This window comes from Thalassophryne amazonica, chromosome 11 (genome assembly GCF_902500255.1).
Source record: "Thalassophryne amazonica chromosome 11, fThaAma1.1, whole genome shotgun sequence".
Taxonomy (NCBI): Eukaryota; Metazoa; Chordata; class Actinopteri; order Batrachoidiformes; family Batrachoididae; genus Thalassophryne; species Thalassophryne amazonica.
Window position 1 is genome coordinate 3,007,634 of NC_047113.1, and position 26,291 is coordinate 3,033,924.

General features: G+C 41.7%; 1 protein-coding gene across 1 annotated transcript in view; it reads left to right on the forward strand.

Annotated features, from left to right (window-relative positions):
- Positions 1-24,713, forward strand: part of fnta (farnesyltransferase, CAAX box, alpha) — a 59,299-nt gene extending 34,586 nt beyond the window's left edge. Inside the window, exons 5-9 of the mRNA XM_034181669.1 lie at positions 4,635-4,761; positions 4,942-5,090; positions 9,629-9,691; positions 14,223-14,409; positions 22,438-24,713. Coding sequence (XP_034037560.1) covers positions 4,635-4,761; positions 4,942-5,090; positions 9,629-9,691; positions 14,223-14,409; positions 22,438-22,605 — 694 coding nt within the window. The 3' untranslated portion in view covers positions 22,606-24,713. The remainder of the gene's footprint in view (positions 1-4,634; positions 4,762-4,941; positions 5,091-9,628; positions 9,692-14,222; positions 14,410-22,437) is intronic.
- Positions 24,714-26,291: the final 1,578 nt, after the last annotated feature.

Consider the following 26,291-nt stretch of genomic DNA (forward strand, 5'->3'; position numbering starts at 1 on the left):
GCCTTGCCTGTCATTACTGTGGCCTCCAGGACTCTTGGCATCAACTTCTTAATTGTGAGTCGCGTTCCATTGGAGAGCTTGGGTGGGTCGAGATTCCGCAGGAGCATGGCTGGGGGACCAACATTGAGCACCAAGCTGTGTGGTGGGAGGCCTGCTGGTGCCAGGCTGTTAAGGAATTCAACTGGGTATTTAACCACCTCATCTGGATCATGCACTGTGTCAATTGTCATGTAGCTGGAGGCCTGTCCTGGAAGCAGGGCCAGCAGGCTCACTCAGCCAGTTGTGGTTCTGGTAGTTAGGGTGGAGGTTTGGAAAGACTTAGGCCACCAACTCACATATGTCATGAACAGTGTGACCAAAGGGCAGCTTTACCTGGTCATCCAGCGTGTCAGGGTGCCCAGTATCCATAAAAGATAAATAGATAAAGAGAATAGATTGAAGCATTAAATTATCAGTTGCTCAGTAACCATAAAGAATTAGTGATAGTTCTTTTTGTCTAAGAGTTCTAGCAATAATGATTAAAGCAGAATTCTGTAACAGATAAATAAAGAGAATAGATTAAAGCATTAGTCCAGTAACCATCCATCAATCCATTTTCTTCCGCTTCATCTGAGGTCAAGTCGTGGGGGCAGCAGCTCAAGCAAAGCTGCCCAGACCTCCCGATCCACACACACCTCCCCCAGCTTCTCGAGGGGAACCCCGAGGTGTTCCCAAGCCAGCTGATAGACGTAGGCCCTCCAGCGTGTCCTGGGTCTTCCCCGGGGCCTCCTCCCGATGGGACGTGCCCGGAACACCTCTCCAGCGAGGTGTCCAGCGGGCATCCGGAAAAGATGCCCGAGCCACCTCAGCTGGCTCCTTTTGACATGGAGGAGCAGCGGTTCGACTCCGAGCTCTTCCCAAGTGACCAAGCTCCTCACCCATTCTCTAAGGGAGCGCCCAGCCACCCTGCGGAGGAAACTTGGCCGCTTGTACTCGCAATCTTGTTCTTTCGGTCATGAGCCAAATCTCATGACCATAGGTGAGGGCCGGAACGTAGATCGATTGGTAAATCGAGAGTTTTGCCCCCTTGCTCAGCTCTCGCCACCACGACGGTCCGACTGCATAACTGCAGATGCTGCACCGATCCGTCAGTCGATCTCACGCTCCATCCGTCCCTCGCTCGTGAACAAGACCCCGAGATACTTAAACTCCTCCACTTGAGGCAAGGACACCCCACCAACCTGAGGAGGGCAAGGCACCTTATTCTGGTTGAGAACCATGGCCTCAGATTTGGAGGTGCTGATTTTCATCCCGGACGCTTCACACTCGGCTGCAACATCCACTCAGTCCCACAACATCCAGAGACTTAAGGTACTCAGGACGGATTTCATCCACCCCAGGAGCCTTGCCACTGAGGAGCTTTCTGACCACCTCGGTGACTTCGGCCCGGGTGATGGATGAGTCCGCCTCTGAGTCCCTAGTCTCTGCTTCCTGTTCGGAAGACGTGACGATGGGATTAAGGAGATCCTCGAAGTATTCCTTCCACCGCCTGACAACATTCCCAGTCAGCATCAGCAGCTCCCCACCCGCACTGTAGACAGTGCCGTTGGAAAGCTGCTTCCGCCTCCTGAGGCGTCGGATAGTTTGCCAGAATTTTTTCGAGGCTGACCGATAAACCTCTTCCATGGCCTCCCCGAACCCTTCCCAGACTCGAGTTTTTGCCTCTGCAACCACACGGGCTGCAGCACGCTTGGCCTGCCGGTACCTGTCAGCTGCCTCTGGGGTCCCACTTGCCAACAACGACAAGTAGGACTCCTTCTTCAGCTTGACGGCATCCCTTACTTCCGGCGTCCACCACTGGGTTCCGGGATTGCCGCGACAGGCACCAGAGACCTTGCAACAACAGCTACAAGCGGCCGCATCGACAATGGAGGTGGAGAACATGGTCCACTCGGACTCCATGTCTCCAACCTCACCCGGGCTCTGGGAGAAGCTCTCCCGAAGGTGGGAGTTGAAGCCCTCGCTTACACAGGGTTCCGCCAGTCGTTCTCAGCAGACCCTCACAATACGTTTGGGCCTGCCAGGTCTGACTGGCTTCCTCCCCTCCCAGCAGGTCCAACTCACCACCAGGTGGTGATTGGTCAACAGCTCAGCCCCTCTCTTCACCTGAGTGTCCGAAGGTCAGATGATACAACTAAAAGTCGATCATCGACCTCCGGCTCAGGGTGTCCTGGTGCCGCATGCAATTATGGACACACTTGTGCTCAAACATGGTGTTCGTGATGGACAAACTGTGACTAGCACAGAAGTCCAACAACTGAACACCACTCGGGTTCAGATCGGGGAGGCCGTGCTTCCCAATCACCCCCCTCCAGGTCTCACTGTCACCGCCCATGTGGGCATTGAAATCCAGCAGGAGAACAATGGAGTCCCCAGTTGGAGCACTATCTAGTACCCCTGCCAGGGACTCCAAGAAGGTCGGGTACTCTGTACTGCCGCTCGGGCCGTAGGCGGAGACAACAGTGAGAGACCTATCCCTGACCTGAAGGCATAGGGACATGACCCTCTCGTTTACTGGGGTAAACCCCAACACATGGCGACTGAGCTGGGGAGCAATGAGCAATGCTACCCCAGCTCGCCGCCTCTACCCGCGGGAGAGAAGTGGAGCACCCAGCCCCTCTCCAGGAGTTGGGTACCAGAGCCCAAGCTGTGCGTGGAGGTGAGTCCGACTATCTCTCGTCGGTACCTCTCAACCTCCCGCACAAGCTCAGCCCCCCCCCAACGAGGTGATGTTCCACGTCCCAACAGCCAGAGGCTGTGAGCGCGGACCAGGCCGCCAGGCCACCCACCCTCGACTGCCACCCAGTCCTCTCTGCACCCGACCCCCATGGCCCCCTCTGCAGGTGGTGAACCCACAGGAGGGCAGGCCCACGTCACTCTTTTGGGCTGAGCCCGGCTGGGCCCCGTGGGCTAAGGCCCGACCACCAGGCACTCGCACGCGAGCCCCAAACCCAGGCCTGGCTCCAGGGTGGGGCCCCAGCTCCCGCCATACCGGGTGACGTCTCGGTCCTTGATATTGTACTGGTCATAGGAGCTTCTGAACCATAAAGAATTAAAGTGAAAGTTCTTTTTGTCTAAGATTTCTAGCAATAATGATTAAAGCTAATTTCTGTAATAGATCTATAGATTATATCTAGCAGTAATGATTGAAGCTGAATTCTGTAATAAATAGATAAAGAGAATAGATTAAGGCATTAAATTATTGGTTGCCCTTAATTGTGTCTTTAGAAAGTAAAAGATGTCTTACCTTTAACCTTTATGTATCTTGCCAGCTTTTTCTGTCTTGTCATAAATGGTGAAAATACAAAGTTTTCAGACAGCAAATCTTCAAACTGTACTGGGTTGTACACCAAAGGTAATATATTTTACAGATTCAACATAATGTTATGTTGAATCAGATAACTTCTTTGGTTGAATGTATTCAGACAGGAAGGCAGACTGGGTTGTACAGGACAGTCAGGTGCTTAACAGTTGAGAACAGTTGAGAAACCACATGGTACAACACTGTATGGTCTTACATAATAGGCTATGTCTTATGTAAAAGGCTATTTTGGGGGTAATTTTCAGTTCAACTTAAAAAAAAAAAGAAAAAAAAAGTACCAATTTGTTCCCCATGTCATGAGGATTCAGAATATTTTAGGGCGCTACATATTATATAGTTTGGGTGGGGTGGAATTGGAATTGACCACTTTATACTTTTTGTGCTCAGGCTTTCTTGATGACATCATCAGGATTTGGGGGGTAGAATTAGAATTCTGACCTCTTTATAATTTTTGTACTCAGGCTTTCTTGATGACATCAAGTAACCATAAAAGATAAATAGATAAAGAGAATAGATTAAAGCATTAAATTATTGTTTGCCCAGAACTTTAAAAAATGGTACCTGTTTGTTCCCCATGTCATGAGGATTCAGAATATATATAGTTTTAAGGCTACATATTATAGTTTGGGAGTTTATCCCGGACAGACAGACAGGCAGTAATCAAGTGGAAAAAAAAGCGGACGAGAGGCCATTGTTAGGCTTATTCCTTAAGAAAAAAATATTGGAACGTATTGAAAATATTTAGACAGTGACACCGTTTTTGGAATTTTGCATGTGTACATCAGTGGGCTTTCAGCTTTAATTCAAAGGGATCAATATTGCATTAAGGAATTTCAGCCATTTTATGCAATTAAGTAATGGAATAAACTGAATATAAGAATTATTGCTAATACAAGTTATCACTTTAATACAACACAGCACAAGTCGAGAGATGGATACATGAATTTCTCAGTCACTGAATATGTCTTGAACTTGAATAAGTAGGAATCGAGTGAGAAACACAAACAGTATGGTACTATGTGGTAAATCTGCCTAGAGTATGCAGTGACAGGTGCAAGGAGACGAGTGTCTCTGAAGGCATTGTAGGCTTCTGCGGCTCTGATTGGAGAGACTGGGTATCATGCAACTTTTGTCTGTTGCACCACCTGTCACAGCTTCATTGGGAGTGGAACAAAAAAGGATTTTCATACATAAAGCATATCAAATCTAGGCTCGCGTCTCTCGTGTTTTTTTGAGGGGAGTAGTTGTAATTGCATGTCGTCTTTCCCTACAGGCATCATAGGCGTATGGTGGTGGAGTGGCTGAAAGACGCCTCAGAGGAACTGATGTTCATTGCTAACATTCTCAGCCAAGATGCAAAGAACTACCATGCCTGGCAGCACAGGCAGTGGGTCATCCAGGTAGGTACCTCGATTGAAACAGCAAATTAAGATCCTTCTCATTACCGACAGTGAGTCATTTCTTTTAAAATAGTAATGTGGTGTTTCACTCATTGGTCTCGTGCATCTCGAAGACACCACTGTCAGCCTGTACTAAATGCATAAACGAGCATCTGACAGCATTTATTATTTAATCTGTAGGAGTTCAAACTGTGGGACAATGAGCTGGAGTTTGTGGAGAATCTCTTAGAAGAAGATGTGAGGAATAACTCTGCTTGGAACCAGAGACATTTTGTCATTTCTCACACAACAGGCTTCTCAGATCCAGACATACTACAGAGAGAAGTGCAGTAAGTGTTTCTTTGAAAGTGTATGGTTTGTTTTGTGGGGAAAACCTTTTTTAGCTTGTCACTCATGATCACCTGTTACTATGAATGAATGTCAAAACTTCCCTCCTGCATAGAGCCAAGCGACAGAAACATCAGCTATGGCAATTCTCGAGCAAATGCCGAAATTCAAAATGAATTTGCTGACCGTGTACGAAGCCACTGGCATCATAGAGCTGCAGTATATGTAACCAATCATTTTGCTGTCAGTTAAGAATGGTGCTCCCATTTCCTCGTTACAGTGAGTAGCAGTGGAGCAGCTTGTCTGTTGAGCCAAACGGCAAAAAGAAACTGTAAATCTTGACCACAAAAAGCCTCTATCATGCAAGCATTGTAATGGGTAAGGGCACTGAAATTATGAACTTGGCTTACCATATCAGGACAGGTAATTATTACGGTTTGTTTTTCAGTCTCCATCATGCGAAACTACCACACTTCATGAGGACACACCCGTAACACACAGTGTGTCCTCAAAACACACAGCAAAGCCTCAAGCTCCATAAGAACTGATCATTTCTGAGTACATTACTTCCTGCTTCACACAGTATGCATATTATCAGGAAGGCAGTGAACTTGTTGATGGTTTTTGTTGCTGTGTCACATTCGAGACACGTCTTAAAGATGAAATTTAAATAGGGTATCTTCTTTAGAAACAAATCTGGTTTTTCTCTGGTGGTAAGGACTTGATCTCTGAAACATTTCTACCTTTTTGTATTATGTGACCTATTTCTCCTGAATGCATGTGATCAGTGCCTAAAGAAGTTGGATACTGTGTACTATTGTGCACTATGTTTCATTACTGGTCTTGGAAATCATGTACATCACTTTGTATGCTACCACTACCCATAAACCTTTTGTTGGACTGATTCCTTCAGATCTGTGTACAGACGTGTAGGAAATTAAATCCTCATGGTCTGCATTGCTGCAATACAACCCCTGGCAAAAATTATGGAATCACCGGCCTCGGAGGATGTTCATTCAGTTGTTTAATTTTGTAGAAAAAAAGCAGATCACAGACATGACACAAAACTAAAGTCATTTCAAATGGCATCTTTCTGGCTTTAAGAAACACTATAAAAAAATCAGGAAAAAAAATTGTGGCAGTTAACAGTTACTTTTTTAGACCAAGCAGAGGGAAAAAAATATGGAATCACTCAATTCTGAGGAAAAAATTATGGAATCGTGAAAAACAAAAGAACGCTCCAACACATCACTAGTATTTTGTTGCACCACCTCTGGCTTTTATAACAGCTTGCAGTCTCTGAGGCATGGACTTAATGAATGACAAACAGTACTCTTCATCAATCTGGCTCCAACTTTCTCTGATTGCTGTTGCCAGATCAGCTTTGCAGGTTGGAGCCTTGTCATGGACCATTTTCTTCAACTTCCACCAAAGATTTTCAATTGGATTAAGATCCGGACTATTTGCAGGCGATGACACTGACCCTATGTGTCTTTTTGCAAGGAATGTTTTCACAGTTTTTGCTCTATGGCAAGATGCATTATCATCTTGAAAAATGATTTCATCATCCCCAAACATCCTTTCAATTGATGGGATAAGAAAAGTGTCCAAAATATCAACATAACTTGTGCATTTATTGATGATGTAATGACAGCCATCTCCCCAGTGCCTTTACCTGACATGCAGCCCCATATCATCAATGACTGTGGAAATTTACATGTTCTCTTCAGGCAGTCATCTTTATAAATCTCATTGGAACGGCACCAAACAAAAGTTCCAGCATCATCACCTTGCCCAATGCAGATTCGAGATTCTTCACTGAATATGACTTTCATCCAGTCATCCACAGTCCACGATTGCTTTTCCTTAGCCCATTGTAACCTTGATTTTTCTGTTTATGTGTTAATGATGGCTTTCGTTTAGCTTTTCTGTATGTAAATCCCATTTCCTTTAGGTGGTTTCTTACAGTTCGGTCACAGACGCTGACTCCAGTTTCCTCCAATTCGTTCATTTGTTTTGTTGTGCATTTTCGATTTTTCAAACATATTGCTTTAAGTTTTCTGTCTTGATGTTTGATGTCTTCCTTGGTCTACCAGTATGTTTGCCTTTAACAACCTTCCCCATGTTGTTTGTATTTGGTCCAGAGTTTAGACACAGCTGACTGTGAACAACCAACATCTTTTGCAACATTGCGTGATGATTTACCCTCTTTTAAGAGTTTGATAATCCTCTCCTTTGTTTCAATTGACATTTCTTGTGCTGGAGCCATGATTCATGTCAGTCCACTTGGTGCAACAGCTCTCCAAGGTGTGATCACTCCTTTTTAGATGCAGACTAACGAGCAGATCTGATTTGAGCAGATCTGATTTGATGCAGGTGTTAAGTTTTGGGGATGAAAATTTACAGGGTGATTCCATAATTTTTTCCTCAGAATTGAGTGAGTCCATATTTTTTTCCCTCTGCTTGGTCTAAAAAAGTAACCGTTACTGACTGCCACAATTTTTTTTTTTCCTGATTTCTTATAGTGTTTCTTAAAGCCAGAAAGTTGCCATTTGAAATGACTTTAGTTTTGTGTCATGTCTGTGATCTGCTTTTTTCTACAAAATTAAACAACTGAATGAACATCCTCCGAGGCCGGTGATTCCATAATTATTGCCAGGGGTTGTAGTGTTCAAATGTTAGTGCCCAGAGTCAGAAGTGAACTTGGGGGAGCTTTTAACTATGCAGCTCCCTTCTGCTGGAATAATACACTGAAGGAGCTGAAACTGTTGATCACAGTGGGGGGAACTAAATCAAGTTTAAAGAATCACAAAAATAACACACTGTCAATGTAAATATTTTTGTTTGGAACACCTATTCATGGCAAATTTATGGTAAAATGATGTTTTTAAACTTTTGGATTATAAGTTTAAAAGTCCTTCTGTAACCAGTACCGTCACTATGTATTGCAACAATAAGATTGTGAAGATCTTGAGAAGAGCTCTTTGCTTTTACCCATCATGAGATGTTTCTTGTGTGACACCTTCATAATGGTGCACATTTTTATAGGCCATCATTTGGGATTGAACTACCTGATATTAATTTGCACTGACAAGGGGCAGGATTGCTTTCTAATTATCTCCTGTCTTTTCACATTATTACACATAATATATGGACATCTATGGTTTGATTTCTTTGTATTTATGGATTACTTGGGTTGTTATCGAAATCTGGTGAAATTTCATATCAATACCACCTTTAGAAAAGTATTTATTGAGAAAAATGGTGACGTATTCAATACTTATTTTACTTGCACTGTGTGCGTGTATCTCAGATATTTTGCTGAACACTTTAGCATTTCCTTTGATGCTGTTCATACCGTTACCACTAGGAATAATCATACGGATAGCATACTTTGTTTTGTTTTTGTTTGTTTTTCTGCATTACCTTTGCAGTGCAGCTTCCTCAGAACAAAATTCTTCTGTCCACCTCAATATTGGCAGCCCCCAGCAACTGTAAAAGGCCAAGGGGACTCCCACACTTTACCTGGCTGCAGCAGATAGATTACTACTTTTAAGAAATGGGTATGTCTTGGTTGTCTGTCCAGGTGGTTGTTATCCAGCACCCATGATATTTCTGTGATGTGAAGGATTTAGCGATGTGCAGCATTGGCTGACATGACCTTTCAGTGCCTTCCAGTTCATGCTGTGTCACCGTCCAATTGTATTACAATATGGCTTGTGATATATTTCAGTGTTGGATCAACCCATGAGTTTTCTGTCAGTTTAATCCAGATATCACTGCACTTACAACAAGGAAACAGCCAAAATACTGCAGTGGTAACCAGTGCTATGTGCTCTCCCAACAGTGTAGAGATTCATTTGTAGTCAGTCAGCAGTGCAGTGGACCTTGCTTCCGGTGAGGGACTAGAAACTGCAGCTGAAACTACAATTAGACCTTTGGTCAAAAGGAAAACCACAAAATGTGGTGTGTAGTATCAAAAACATATAGTACTGAGGCATGTTGTGCAGAAACAAGAGCTTTTGTACGTTACTTGAACATAGTTCAGTTCAACATACGTAGAGGAAAGTCATAGTTACTTTTGGTTGTTGTAAGTTGGTGCAGTCCCACTGAGGAAGGAAACGGTCTTGACAAACTTTGACGAGATCTGTGTGTACTTCCTGTTGTGACATTATTTTGTAATTGACACACTAGTTTACAAAATACCTGCATATGTGACTTTCAGAACTGAAGCAGTACAACTGCATTATCCTTTTTCTCTTATTCCTTACAAGTGTTTTTTACAGCATAATTTTTATGTTTGCATAGTTAATTTCAGTATTGTTTTATTGAAGTTATTTTTTTTGTTCTTTGCAGATCATACAATTTTAAATCTAGTTTCATTTTCTGGATTTGCACAATGGACCCCTTTAAAATATATATATTTTTTTTTATTAAACTTCAACAAACACTGTTTTCTTTTGTGAATTATAGCTGACTGATGTAAAACCTGTTATTTATGTTATTATTGTTGCCTGATGTCTTTCTCTCTTTCTGAAAGGTATTGTTTGCAGCAGATCAAAAAGGCTCCTCACAATGAAAGTGTGTGGAACTATTTGAAAGGGTAAGATGCAGAAAAACAGAAGTGGTGGTGTTTTTGGAGCAGAATCTGCTTATCAGGGCTGTGAAAACTCCGCAGGATTCCGCGGATTTCATCATTGGGGGGGTGTTAGTGATGTACTCTTTAATCGTGAACATCACTGAGTTTTTAAAATGCTTATCGCAAAGCGTTCTCTTTTTTACGACATCGTGTACGTTTTATAAGTCCGCGGATACTGATCTGGGTGTTACAGATACAAATCAGTTTCCTCGGATCCGCGGAGTTTCGTGGAGGAAAAATGCCACTCAAAGTGTAGCTGTTACGACAGTTGTCGTAAAGCAGGACTGGTTGGTTGCTGCGGCGACGCTTTGTGGCTCCTGTGCGGCACTTAAGCTAAACGTAGCATGTGGACATCCCAAACTTTTAGAGTTTTCAGGTTTTTAAAAGAAGATTTGTGCAGCACGTCTGTGTCATGGACTGACGTTGCACAGAGAGAAGATGGCGAGAAAGACAGTTTGAAAAAGTCTGATAAGGACAAGAATCCGTGGAATTGTTGCTGGCTTCATCAACACACCTGAAAGAAAAGAAACGGGAAAAGTGAACTGTGCCCTCTCAGGAAAACACGGTAAGAATTTTTATCTCCCTGGAAAATAAACAATTTGCTGTTCAAACAGGATTTTAGACAAGATTATGTGACTTTTTTCACTAATCTAGACTTTCTTTCATTGTAAAAAAAGACATTGTGGCTTTGAATGGATTTAGGCTGCATGAATTTACACAAGAATATAACTGACTTTTTACTATAAGATATGTTATTGATATTTTACCATGATTTTCCAAATATTCTACAAGCTTTAGCTGTGGTTTTTGAAATGCTGTAACAGTCTTTTCAGTCTTCATAAATTTCATGTAGACTAATTGTTCTGAGTTAATGCATAATTCGGTTTACAGTTAAAAGGAAAATCATTCCAGGTCCAACTTCCATGTCATATTCTGTTATTTCAACATCATCACTGACAGGTCAAATAAAAGGTTGAATATAGGATCATTTAAATATCCACTAATTTTGAGATTTGTTCTTCCAGGAGATGCTGAAAAAGTATCATTAGATAAAAATTTAATTCTGGGGCCCCACAGGGCCCTAGAACCCGGCTCCTGGACTCTGTGGACCCCCCCCCAGACCCCCTGCAAATTTTCCTCGGATTTCACAATTTTCATTTCACAGCCCTGGCTTATAGTCATAATGTTACACTGTAAATGTGATGTTTGAATTTACTTGAAAGAACTGAAGCAGAATCTTGTCTATTTCTGTGCCATGACCAGAGCTGCACGATATTGGAACAAAACTGACAGTGATATAGAGGTGTAAGGATTAATCAATTACATTGGTCAATACAATATTTCTTGCATGCAGTTTTTCAATGGCTTTTGGATAGTTTGGGGTCGCTGAATCCAAATCTGGTGTGCGTTTTTGCCAATCACATCACATTTTTGAGATATGAAAACCTATTTCTTGTATTAAGCATTTAAGCAAAACATGGTTTAAAAATTATGCTTTTGAAGCTGCTTTTGTGTGTAATTAGTGGTGTTAAACTCATGAGTGAATGAGCAACTCTTGCGTAACCCATCAATACAGTTCATGCAGATTGCAAAAAATGTGATGTGATAGAGGAAATCTGAGCTCAGATTCAGATTCAGCACCCCAAAATTACCCTAAATCAGTTCTCAGTCCATGCAAAGGATTTTTTTTTTTGACTAGTGTTATTAATGATCAGCTATTAAATTGTTTTGTTAATTGCTTATTTTCAGCTTGCTTACTTTCTTTACACACACATATATATACATATATATATATATATACATATATATATATATATATATATATATATATATATATATATATATATATATATATATATATATATATATATATATATATATATATATATATATATATATATATATATATATATATCAACCACACAATATTCACATTTAAGAGGCTGAAATCAGATATACAGGTGCTGGTCATATAATTAGAATAGCATTTAAAAGTTGATTTATTTCAGTAATTCCATTCAAAAAGTGAAATTTATATAACGTATATATATTCATTCCACACAGACATACATTTCAAGTGTTTATTTCTTTTAATTTTGATGATTATAACTGACAACTAATGAAAACCCCAAATTCAGTATCTTAAAATATTGCGAAAAAGTTGAATATTGAAGGCACCTGGTGTCAGACTCTAATCACCTAATTAACTCCAAACACCTGCAGAGGCCTTTAACTGGTCTCTCAGTCTAGTTCTGTGGGCTATACAATCATGGTGAAGACTGCTGACTTGACATCTTGTCTGGGCTAAAGACAAAAAGGACTCTGGACTGCTGCTGAGTGCTCCAAAGTTATGTTCTCTGACGAAAGTACATTTTGCATTTCCTTTGGAAATCAAGGTCCCAGCGTCTGGAGGAAGAGAGGAGAGGCAAAGAATCCACGTTGCTTGAGGTCCAGTGTAAAGTTTCCAGTCAGTGATGGTTTAGGTGCCATGTCATCTGCTGGTGTTTGTCCACTGTGTTTTCTGAGGTCCAAGGTCAACGCAACCATCTACCAGGAAGTTGTAGAGCACTTCATGCTTCCTGCTGCTTACCAACTTTATGAAGATGCAGATTTGATTTTCCAACAGGACTTGGCACCTGCACACAGCGCCAAAGCTACCAGTACCTGGTTTAAGGACCATGGTGTCCCTGTTCTTAGTTGGCCAGCAAACTCGCCTGACCTTTAACCCCATAGAACATCTGTGGGGTATTATGACGAGGAAGATGCCACACACCAGACCCAACAATGCAGAAGAGCTGAAGGCCACCATCAGAGCAACCTGGGCTCTCACACCACCTGAGCAGTGCCACAGACTGATCGACTCCATGCCACGCCGCATTGCTGCAGTAATTCAGGCAAAAGGAGCCCCAACAACGTATTGAGTGCTGCACATGCTCATACTTTTCATGTTCATACTTTTCAGTTGGCCAACATTTCTAGAAATCCTTTTTTTGTGTTGGTCCGAAGTAATATTCTAATTTTCTGAGATATCATCATCATATCCTGGGATTATTTACTGCTGCGGATGCCCGCCCCAACTTCTGGTTGTCGGAGGAGAACAAGTCCCTGGGGTCAGGGCAGGCAGCAGGTGACTAGCTCCTCGTACAGAGGCCCTTCAAGCAACTCGGTCCAGCGGGTCAGTGCTGGCCAGTTTGCTGACATTCATGTCGACTTGACACAGTCAGACCAGGTCTTCTTGGGTTTTCCTCATCCTCTTGGACCAAGCATAGCCATACTTGTGATGGTGTTGAAGGCCAAATCGGCACACATGATATGGTCGTACCAGCGGAGGCGTCGGGAGTGCAGTACAGTGGTCATGTCTGCTAGCCTGAGCCTGACGAGGAGCGAGGATACTGATTCAAATCTCAAATTCAGGATAATGAATTTGGGATTTTCATTATCATCAAAATGAAAAGAAATAAACATTTGAAATATATCAGTCGGTGTGTAATGAATGAACATAATATACAACTTTATGAATGGAATTACTGAAATAAATTAACTTTTTCGTGATATTCTAATTATATGACCAACACCTGTATACGTATCTGATTTCAGCCTCTTAAATGTGAATATTGTGTGGTTGGTTTGCTCCCCTCTGACAGCAAACTGAATATCTTTGGGCTGTGCACAAAACAATATTTGAGGTTGTCATCTTTAGCCATTTTTCGCCATCTTTTAAGATTTTATGAACCAAATAGCTAACCAGTTAATTGATGAAAAAAGTGCACTAATTGATAATAAAGCTAATATGTAGTTCCTATTGTGATATCGTATTGTGTTATCAAAAACTACAGGAATTTAATGCTGACAAGCACCAGAGGTTTGACACCTTGTGGTTAACTTATATTCAGAACATCCATGTGACTTAGGCTACTTGCAAAAAACAAGCCAACAAAAGAAAAACTATCTGAAAACCTCCCTGTGCAAGAGACGTTAAGTTGTAGTTTATTATTACTGAGGGTTCTGTAGATTAGTCATACGTAATGAGACCTCTGCAAGTTGTTTTTAAATTAATGGTTGTAGGACAGTGTGTTTGATTTAATTAGTCTTATTTCATATTGACATTTAGTGCACAATTGCAATGACAATGCTCAAATGATATATTGTGCAGCAGTAGTCACTATCCACACAGGTGTAGATACCAATTCAATTTATTTATACAGCACCAAATCACAACATAAGCCGCCCCAAGGAGCTTCATAAGAGTATAACGTCTAACCTTACTTACACTTTGAGCAAGCATGTTGGCAACATTGGTCAGGGAAAATGCCCTTGGGTATTATTTGATTACAGGAAGAAATGTCAAGCAGACCAGACTCACTAGGGTGGCTATCTGCTTTGGGCATACTAACAAAAACAAATAAAAAAACACCACCAATGGAATAATTTGTTAAAGATGGACAAACTCACTGATAGTGTCCTCCTTTTTTGATGTCTCCATCCCAACCATCAGGATACTGCAAGATCGAGGTTTGTCATCTCATCCAGGTCTGCTGGAACAGATCCTGGCGCTGAAGGAGACGCACTGTTCGCCATATCTTTTAGCCTTTCTGTTTGATTGCTACGAGGATGCCTTGGAGAGCAACAGTGAAAATCTGGAAGAAGAACAGCAAAAGGAAACTTTGCAAAAGGCTCTAAATGTAAGTGCAACTTCTGAAATAGTTGCAAATTTTGATCAGGACTGTTTCTGGTTTAAAGTTTGACACTGAGACCCTGTGTCAAGGACTTTCTTTCTGTATTTGATTGATTTATTTTTCCCCCCCTTTCCTTTGGCAGAAAAGCACGGCGTAAGCGCCCACAAACATGTTCTTCTCAGAGGTTTTAGTGAGAGTGTGTGTGTGGGGGGGGATGATGATCAATCAACTCAATCAACTTTTTTCTTATATAGCGCCAAATCACAGCAAACAGTTGCCCCAAGGCGCTCCATATTGTAAGGCAAGGCCATACAATAATTATGAAAAACCCCAACGGTCAAAACGACCCCCTATGAGCAAGCACTTGGCAACAGTGGGAAGGAAAAACTGCCTTTTAACAGGAAGAAACCTCCAGCAGAACCAGGCTCAGGGAGGGGCAGTCTTCTGCTGAGACTGGTTGGGGCTGAGGGAAAAAACCAGGAAAAAGACATGCCGTGAAGGGGGGCAGAGATCGATCACTAATGATTAAATGCAGAGTGATGCATACGGAGCAAAAAGAGAAAGAAACAGTGCATCATGGGAACTCCCCCACAATCTACATCTAAAGCAGCATAACCAAGGGATGGTCCAGGGTCACCCGATCCAGCCCTAACTATAAGCCTTAGCGAAAAGGAAAGTTTTAAGCCTAATCTTAAAAGTAGAGAGGGTATCTGTCTCCCTGATCTGAATTGGGAGCTGGTTCCACAGGAGAGGAGCCTGAAAGCTGAAGGCTCTGCCTCCCATTCTACTCTTACAAACCCTAGGAACTACAAGTAAGCCCGCAGTCTGAGAGCGAAGCGCTCTAATGGGGTAATATGGTACTACGAGGTCCCTAAGATAAGATGGGACCTGATTATTCAAAACCTTATAAGTAAGAAGAAGAATTTTAAATTCTATTCTAGAATTAACAGGAAGCCAATGAAGAGAGGCCAACACGGGTGAGATATGCTCTCTCCTGCTAGTCCCCGTCAGTACTCTAGCTGCAGCATTCTGAACCAACTGAAGGCTTTTTAGGGAACTTTTAGGACAACCTGATAATAATGAATTACAATAGTCCAGCCTAGAGGAAATAAATGCATGAATTAGTTTTTCAGCATCACTCTGAGACAAGACCTTTCTGATTTTAGAGATATTGGGTAAATGCAAAAAGGCAGTCCTACATATTTGTTTAATATGCGCTTTGAATGACATATCCTGATCAAAAATGACTCCAAGATTTCTCACAGTATTACTAGAGGTCAGGGTAATGCCATCCAGAGTAAGGATCTGGTTAGACACCATGCTTCTAAGATTTGTGGGGCCAAGTACAATAACTTCAGTTTTATCTGAGTTTAAAAGCAGGAAATTAGAGGTCATCCATGTCTTTATGTCTGTAAGACAATCCTGCAGTTTAGCTAATTGGTGTGTATCCTCTGGCTTCATGGATAGATAAAACTGGGTATCATCTGCGTAACAATGAAAATTTAAGCAATACCGTCTAATAATACTGCCTAAGGGAAGCATGTATAAAGTGAATAAAATTGGTCCTAGCACAGAACCTTGTGGAACTCCATAATTAACTTTAGTCTGTGAAGAAGATTCCCCATTTACATGAACAAATTGTAATCTATTAGACAAATATGATTCAAACCACCGCAGCGCAGTGCCTTTAATACCTATGACATGCTCTAATCTCTGTAATAAAATTTTATGGTCAACAGTATCAAAAGCAGCACTGAGGTCCAACAGAACAAGCACAGAGATAAGTCCACTGTCCGAAGCCATAAGAAGATCATTTGTAACCTTCACTAATGCTGTTTCTGTACTATGATGAATTCTAAAACCTGACTGAAACTCTTCAAATAGACCATTCCTCTGCAGGTGATCAGTTAGCTGTTTTACAACTACCCTCTCAAGAATCTTTGAGAGAAAAGGAAGGTTGGAGTTTGGCCTATAATTAGCTAAGATAGCTGGGTCAAGTGATGGCTTTTTAAGTAATGGTTTAATTACTGCCACCTTAAAGGCCTGTGGTACATAGCCAACTAATAAAGATAGATTGATCATATTTAAGATTGAAGCATTAAATAATGGTAGGACTTCCTTGAGCAGCCTGGCAGGAATGGGGTCTAATAAACATGTTGATGGTTTGGATGAAGTAACTAATGAAAATAACTCAGACAGAACAATCGGAGAGAAAGAGTCTAACCAAATACCGGCATCACTGAAAGCAGCCAAAGATAACAATACATCTTTGGGATGGTTATGAGTAATTTTTTCTCTAATAGTCAAAATTTTGTTAGCAAAGAAAGTCATGAAGTCATTACTAGTTAAAGTTAATGGAATACTCAGCTCAATAGAGCTCTGACTCTTTGTCAGCCTGGCTACAGTGCTGAAAAGAAACCTGAGGTTATTCTTATTTTCTTCAATTAGTGATGAGTAGAAAGATGTCCTAGCTTTACGGAGGGCTTTTTTATAGAGCAACAGACTCTTTTTCCAGGCTAAGTGAAGATCTTCTAAATTAGTGAGACGCCATTTCCTCTCCAACTTACGGGTTATCTGCTTTAAGCTACGAGTTTGTGAGTTATACCACGGAGTCAGACACTTCTGATTTAAAGCTCTCTTTTTCAGAGGAGCTACAGCATCCAAAGTTGTCTTCAAAGAGGATGTAAAACTATTGACGAGATACTCTAACTCCCTTACAGAGTTTAGGTAGCTACTCTGCTCTGTGTTGGTATATGACATTAGAGAACATAACGAAGGAATCATATCCTTAAACCTAGTTACAGCGCTTTCTGAAAGACTTCTAGTGTAATGAAACTTATTCCCCACTGCAGGGTAGTCCATCAGGGTAAATGTAAATGTTATTAAAAAATGATCAGACAGAAGGGAGTTTTCAGGGAATACTGTTAAGTCTTCTATTTCCATACCATAAGTCAGAACAAGATCTAAGATATGATTAAAGTGGTGGGTGGACTCATTTACTTTTTGAGCAAAGCCGATAGAGTCTAATAATAGATTAAATGCAGTGTTGAGGCTGTCATTCTCAGCATCTGTGTGGATGTTAAAATCGCCCACTATAATTATCTTATCTGAGCTAAGCACTAAGTCAGACAAAAGGTCTGAAAATTCACAGAGAAACTCACAGTAACGACCAGGTGGACGATAGATAATAACAAATAAAACTGGTTTTTGGGACTTCCAATTTGGATGGACAAGACTAAGAGACAAGCTTTCAAATGAATTAAAGCTCTGTCTAGGTTTTTGATTAATTAATAAGCTGGAATGGAAGATTGCTGCTAATCCTCCGCCCCGGCCCGTGCTACGAGCATTCTGACAGTTAGTGTGACTCGGGGGTGTTGACTCATTTAAACTAACATATTCATCCTGCTGTAACCAGGTTTCTGTAAGGCAGAATAAATCAATATGTTGATCAATTATTATATAATTTACTAACAGGGACTTAGAAGAGAGAGACCTAATGTTTAATAGACCACATTTAACTGTTTTAGTCTGTGGTGCAGTTGAAGGTGCTATATTATTTTTTCTTTTTGAATTTTTATGCTTAAATAGATTTTTGCTGGTTATTGGTGGTCTGGGAGCAGGCACCGTCTCTACGGGGATGGGGCAACGAGGGGATGGCAGGGGGAGAGAAGCTGCAGAGAGGTGTATAAGACCACAGCTCTGCCTCCTGGTCCCAACGCTGGACAGTCACAGTTTGGAGGATCCAAGAAAATTGGCCAGATTTCTAGAAATGAGAGCTGCTCCATCTAAAGTGGGATGGATGCCGTCTCTCCTAACAAGACCAGGTTTTCCCCAGAAGCTTTGCCAATTATCAATGAAGCCCACCTCATTTTTTGGACACCACTCAGACAGCCAGCAATTCAAGGAGAACATGCGGCTAAACATGTCACTCCCGGTCTGATTGGGGAGGGGCCCAGAGAAAACAACAGAGTCCGACATTGTTTTTGCAAAGTTACACACCGATTCAATGTTAATTTTAGTGACCTCCGATTGGCGTAACCGAGTGTCATTACTGCCGACGTGAATTACAATCTTACCAAATTTACGCTTAGCCTTAGCCAGCAATTTCAAATGTCCTTCAATGTCGCCTGCTCTGGCCCCCGGAAGACAATTGACAATGGTTGCTGGTGTCGCTAACTTCACATTTCTCAAAACAGAGTCGCCAATAACCAGAGTTTGATCCTCGGCGAGTGTATCGTCGAGTGGGGAAAAACGGTTAGAGATGTGAACGGGTTGACGGTGTACACGGGGCTTCTGTTTAGGGCTACGCTTCCTCCTCACAGTCACCCAGTCAGCCTGCTTTCCCGACTGCCCGGGATCTGCCAGGGGGGAACCAACGGCGGCTAAGCTACCTTGGTCCGCACCGACTACAGGGGCCTGGCTAGCTGTAGAATTTTCCACGGTGCGGAGCCGAGTCTCCAATTCGCCCAGCCTGGCCTCCAAAGCTACGAATAAGCTGCACTTATTACAAGTACCGTTACTGCTAAAGGAGGCCGAGGAATAACTAAACATTTCACACCCAGAGCAGAAAAGTGCGGGAGAGACAGGAGAAGCCGCCATGCTAAATCGGCTAAGAGCTAGTAGCTACGCAACCTAGCGGATTCCTAAAAACACACAAAGTGAATAATGTGTAAATAATTTAGAGGTGATTCAGCAGAAGGAGTGCCCCAATCAAGGCACCAAACAGGCCATGAAGCAGCACAGGCAACGCACGACAACAGCGAACGCACGACAACGGTGCTAAAATAAAATAAAAATCAACTAAACACGCTGTGGAGCAGCACAGATAACGCACGACAACAGTGCTAAAAGAAAAAAAAAAAGAAAAGAAAATTAAAAAAATAAAAACGAAAGCGTTAGCAAGCTAGTTAGCTTGCCAACGCTGATGAAAGTTAGCTGATAAAAGTGCTCCGTCACGATGTTTCGACCGTTAGAGGTCTTCCTTAGGCGTTGGAGCACAGTAAAAAAGTTAAAAAAAAAAGTAAAAAGGTAAAAAAGTAAAAAAGTCTTGAAAAAGACTGTTAATTCAAGTCCAAAGCAGCAGGTAGCAGTCTCTGTGTAAACAGTCCTAACAGAGAGCCAAAATTCTGATGCCAACACGTAAACCAACACGTATCTTCTGTTGACCCAGGAAGTCGTCCTCAGATGATCCTGGTGACAGTTGATTGCATGACAACAATAAACAGCTAAAGAGGATTATAATGTTTTGTGACAAAATGTACTCACCCACAACCAGAACTAAGGGCCCTGATCCACTGGGGAGAGGATTAATTGCGCATGAATTGAGTACACAAATTGTGGGCGTTCATTGTCGTCCGCAACAAAAAAGGCCAAAAATGACAAATGTCCCAGTATGAATTACAGATATATTAATAATATATAGTGAATATATGATGAACAATCACAGTTATATAATGCATGTAGTGAGGAAACTGATCCGACACATTGAGATTATCACGGTAGTATTACGGGTGTATTATGAATGCATCGCACACGTGTTGCGCGTGCACGGCATCTGCATTGCGGTCATAAAAGAAGCGCACTCGCTCCTTTCGACATCACTATGTACACCAACAATACAGCCTCTGGAGCATTTGCTGGACTTGGGGAAGTTGATCACGGAGTTAATGTTCATTTTGTCATGCGAGGGTTAACTGTTCATGAGTTTGGGGAGCGGGAGGGGGGAAGCCGCTCGGGGTGTGAGACGGTATTTTTTTTTTTTTTTTTTTTTTTTTGAGAGTGTCACAGAAAACGTCAGCACGAGTTGTGGCTAAACAGCAACTCTTCCTTTCGTTGGTGTTAAATAAAAGTCCTGGATTGCAGCAGCTACGTCTTTGTGGATTTACATAGCCGGACTGGCACTGACTGGCAGGTATGTCGCTTTCTGCCACGTAGTACTTTGGGTTTACGTGACGTGTTTGTTATGCATTCACAGATTGTCTGCAAAGCAGATGTAATAAAAACGCTTTATTCGTGGCCAATTTGTATGCATTCGCTACAACATATTTTAGTTTGTGGACGTGATGGGCACGATATATATCTGTTTTACACACTGTCCCAGTCCGCTGCCAAGCCACAAATCCCTGTCAGTTGCGGATATCAGCGGTTAACGGCAGATATACAGCGCATAGAGTGAGTATGTATTGTGTATGAATTGAGTATGTATGGAGTATGTAAAGCGGATGTCATCCGCATCCAGATTTTTGAACAGCTCAAAAATCCTGGCTGCGGACATGCGTGCCTCTGCGGATGATCACGGGCGTGTTCGGATGACGGCCGACTCATACAGGCATGTTACACGGATATTGCAGATGTTTGGCAAATATAGGCCAATTTTGTGCGCAGTCCATACGCAAATCCTCCTAAATGCCAGTGGGACAGGGCCCTAAGCGTCTGCCCAGTCTGCTGTCACAGATTGAAGTCTCCTTTTTCCTTTGTCTCTATATTTTGAGTGATGAATCAGTAAAAAATAATCCTGTCATTAGGCTTCTGTGACGCCATGGTACCTCTGAAAAGTTGAGTGGTTTTCAACTTTACAGCACTCTGATCAGGTGCATAAAAAAAAAAGCTGTCACCTCTGGAAAAAAAAATGCTGGATATGTTTTTCTGCAGTGGGGGCATGTGTTCTGTTCTCATTTACAGCAATATTGAGGGGTGGGGGGGGAGACTCAGGTGAACAGGAGGAGGGGAGTGATGCGATGTGGATATGGGGCCTAATGCCCCTATTCTGAAATTTTTGAACAGCTCAAAAAATTTCACCCTGATTTCAATACTGGTGCCATTGATGGATCTAACTACTGCATATACAAGTTTGTTCAAGATTGACAAAAGATGACTCAAGAAGTTACTGTGATGCTTCAAAATGCACCCCGTTTTGCTGTTGGGGGTGAAACGGGAAGGAACCGCGTTCTGTGAAATGGAGGTGTAAAGCACAGCGAGAGTTTTCGACAGCAGTGTTATGTGCTGCTTCACTGTGTTGCAAGCGGTTAGAAGAAGGTCGTGGGTTCACTTCCACCAAAGCCTATTTCCTTTATGCATGATGATCCCGTGTCTGTCCGGAAACCCCATTTCCTTCCACCATCAGAACTTGGTAACCCAAGTTCTGATGGAAAAGCAGCTGGTAACGGGATTGGGCACTCCAGTTATTATAAAAAACATTTAGGCATTTGAAACCACATGAGGGTAGAGAGTGGTGACAATTAATGATTTGAAGCCGAGTTTGTTTCTTAGCTCAGTCCCCTGCATGCTGCATTTACTGCGTTTAAGCAGAATAAAAAAGAAAAGTTTCATATATTAACAATTCTTTAAAGATTAGTAGCATTTTAGTGCAAAACGTCACCACTACACACCCATAAAAACACATTTGAGATACATCCATGATAGTTATTAAAGCAAGTTGCTTCTGTAAGAACCATCAGGTGTTTGACCGACGTGTCCAGCAGAGCTACACAAACACATGATCGTAGCTCTGTATTCCTCATCTTTCTGCCCATACGCTGAAGCCATTACTGATATCCTGAATAATATTTATAAGGTATATAATTCTGGTCTGGCATTGAAGAGATTAATCATTAATTTTTTTACTCTAAATTAAGAGACCAAAGACCAAACTTTTCACAGAACTTACTAAATTAAAAAAGTGACAACCTGTCCTACAGTGTTACTTTCCAAAAAAGAAAAAAAAAAAAAAAAAAAAAAGCTGTCCTGACCTTGTCCTCTGTCTGAGAGTGTCAAGTTTCTGATATCTTGTCTGTAACAAATGCAAACTGTTAAGCATTTTGTGAAAACTGGTTCATTAGTTTTTGTGTAGTCAAATACACAAATAGTCAGATCAGTCTGTGTGTGCGCACTGTTTTTGTTACACTTTAAAACTTTGCTGTTGTAATTGTTAATGGCTTTGTATTTTCCAGATCAGATGTCTTTTTTTGTTTTTTCCGGTCACCCTTAAAGCTGGGTATTGAAATTGTCTGTAATGTTCTTTTGTGCCCCTTAAAGCTTTGTGAGCTCCTGGCAAAGGAGAAAGACACCATCCGGAAGGAGTACTGGCTGTTCTTGGAACATTCTTTGAAGAGTAAATGCGGAAGCGGCGGTACTTCCGGTGAGGCGCTGGCTGAGGAACATGAGGCTTCAGTCAACTTTCCGGAGCAGCAGGAGCTGAGTTAGGCCTCCGTTTGCACGCCTTCTGTGTTCCTGCACCATTCTCAGTGGAACCAACGCTTACAGCTTGAGCTTATTGAAAATCTCTGATGCGTAACTCTCTAAAAACTCCCCTGACTGAACTCGGACGACTGTATTCCCCAGGATTAAAACGGCGGTTTGTATCTGCAGCCCTCCTTAAACTTTGAGGGACTGTTGCTGATTGACTTATCTGTGGTTTAAGGATTTAAACCTGTTAAAACACATTTCATTGCTGTGTCCTCCAGAGGCCCTGCTAATGTTAAAGGTAGGGCCTGATAAAAATGTATGCTAATCAAAGTGTCATCTGTACGTTAGTGAACTGGGAAAAAAAAAAATCCAAAAGCCAATGTTATGTACCATTTTTGCATTAACCCTCTAAAGATGAATACGGTTTGCTGGAATCAGGTGATGTTCTGTGTGAAATAAGAACCATAAACTGTTTCTTGTACAGATGTTTACTACATGTGATCACTAACCTGTAGCGAGCAGCGCGATCTTCACATGGCGGTTTGTACTCTGTCTGGTTATGACGCGTTTAGTTCAGAGATTTTGTTCAGTGTGCTCATTTCGACACGGTTGTTCCTACTCTTGATTATCTTGAACTGAGTTAAACCTCGGCTAAGTGACCAAAAAATACAACCCCAGAAACTGGATGATGTTATCTGTTCAGGCAAAGTCATGCTGTAGCGGCCTTTCTAGTTGTGAGACATTAAAAGCAGCTGGACTACAGTGTGCTGCATCATCCATGTGGAAGTGAGACACCTTTATCATCGTCTTCCTGAGATTTATGTTCTCTCTCTGCGGATCAGCTGTGCCAGCCTTTTAAAGGGGCCATATTGTGATCAGTTTTTAATCTACCTTGTGCACTCACATTTATTTGGATTTTCATGTTAAACATCGGCCATCACACTGATGTCTCCTGCCGATCAGCTGCACCGTTGGACTCAGAGGACTGTCATGTCCACACGCGTGCTCTGACATCACAGATCACACACACAGGACTCGAGAGTGTAAATGTCTGACTGCGTCTGTCACCAGTCCTGAATAACAAAACCAGCTACATTGCAAAAAAACCCAGTTTGCCAGCTCATTGAACATGAATGGTCACGCTTTGAAATCATTCCACTTTAAAAGGATCAGATAGCTGCTGCATCACTCTGCATTGTTTGAGGGGGTAGCACTCTCGTGGCTCAAACAAGGCAATTTAAAAAAGGGACTAATTAAAATCCAAATTAAATCCAGTGCAGGATTAAACAAACCAAATAGGAGTGTCTGTCTGCAGGCAGCAGGAGTTAATAAACACAGGTGAAGACAGCAGCCGCAAAGCTGTCATCCATATCTGATCAGCTCCACAGCACTGAAACAAAACTTTGGTTGCTGGAGGTTTTAATAAATGCAGGTACAGATCAGGGAGAGTGATTAAACCGGACTATTGAGGCCAAGTCCAGGCAAAGATCCAGTGTGGATTTGAGACATCTGTTTTTAGAGGAAAAGGCAGCCTTGTGTGGGAATCTGCAGCCTCTGAATGAATGTGATGAATAGGATTTTCTTTTTAAACATGCACATTGAAATGCAGCACAAAATGTTTTTGTGAGGGAGCACATATACCAGAGCTGTCAAGTTAGAATACGCTCCAGGAGCTGTTTTCCCACGAATTTTGTCTTGCAGCTCACAGTGGTGAAATGCGGGAGAATGTTGTGCATTAGCATGAGAGCGTGAAACCATGTTGAGTCTCACACCAAATGCGTGAGACCTGACAGGTCTGACGGACTGAGGGTCATCATCTGTTAAAGTATGAATATCAGAACATGTAAAACTCTGAGCACGCACATCTGTGAGGTTGAACAGTCCCCATAACGGCTATTCATTACGAATGGAACATGCACAGAATGCACAAGTATGGCAATCACACGATTAATATTTTACAAACCCAAATCAGAAAGATGTTGAGATGGTATGGAAAATGCAAATTAAAGAAAAATGCAGTGTTTCTTGCACTGAGTTCTGTTTCACTGCAGACACTCTGAACCCAACATACTTAATGTTTTGTGATCAAATTAATTTCATGTTAATATACTGCATCCATTCCTGCATTTCAGGCCTGCAACACATTCTAAAGAAATGAAAGCCTTTACCACTTTGTAATGTTGCCATTCCTTCTCACAGCACTTAAGATGTTTTGGTATTGCTGTTAATTAAGGTGTGCCACAGTACGGGGTTGTCATTGCATTTTTCATGGGTTCTTAAGTGGAGACCGGTTAGGACCTAGGACAGGCAGGCCAGTCCCGTATCTGGGTGATTTTTTAACTACGGGCACTATTGGCCTTGTAAATGTAATTTCCACCACACCATTGCCTTACAATATAAAGCGCCTTGGGGCAACTGTTTGTTGTGATTTGGCGCTATATACATGTGCTCTGATGTCACTGTTTATCTCCATAGAAACTACCCAAACAATCTTTCATACAAACTGTTTAAAGGGACATTACAGTGTTGTGGTGGAAATTACAGCAATAGTGTGGGACAACTACATTTTGTTTAAAAAATCGCAACAGTTGTATGACATTGAATACCCCAATTATGTTTTGATTATTTTACTGATATTCAGAGATATTTTAAAACATTAGAACTAAGTTTTTTTACCATTCATTTTTATCATTGAAGATCAAGTCTGGGTGTGGGACAAGCACAAAACGGCAATATTTGCATATAACGATGCTGAAAAAAGGTGAAAAAGTCATCATAGACTACTAGAACAAATTTCTTAAAACACTTTCATTGTAAAGATAACTATAAAAGTGTGAAATTTCCCCTTTTTTCGGTTTTTCATACAATATGATCAAAGGACATAAGTGCCTGTAGTCTAAGAATCACCCTTCTGTGTCCTCTTCTTCTACAACCATGTCTTTGTAATGTGTGCAGAATGTGGTTTTGCAGTCTTGTTGAAAATGCAGGAAAAAGATATCTTCTTGAAGGCTGCGTATGTTGGTCTAAAATCTCAGTGTACTTTTTCTGCATTCATGCTGTCATCACAGAAGTGTAAATTGTCTTTGCCAAGGGCACTGACACAACCCCATACTTTCAGACTTGTTGCTGGCAACTGTCTGGCCCTGGATTCTCTTGTTCATGCCACCAGACACCTATTTGGACCATTTATATCGTGGAGTGTGCATTAGCTCTCTAACAACTTTTATTTGTAAGTGGGTCATACAACTGATCTGAGAACTTCATACATTAACAAATTTTCTTGAGTTTTTCATGGGTATCCAAACCTGTAGTAGGCATCCATCAATGAGTCTGCTGACAAGCTAAATTTTAGAATCCTTAATACAAATAAATAATTACACAGCTTGTTTTCATTAGTCAGAAACATTTCTGAATCACTGAAAATATCTTGGACTTTATTCCATCAATCATTCAAGGGGAACCAAGTAACACTTTTACCTTAATTTTACAGTTTGGGGGTAATTGTAATGGTTAAATAACTTGTTTTGGGTAGAATGAGGGATCTCGCTCCCCCACCAGGGATCTCATAGCAGAAAACCAGTCTTGCAACTTCAGAAACACCCACCCAGTGAAATGTGAAAGCGTCTCGGTTCTCACAAGAAACACAAAATGTTTTACAGCACTACAACAACACAAACTGTACACGCTCCCAGGTTGAGGTGTGT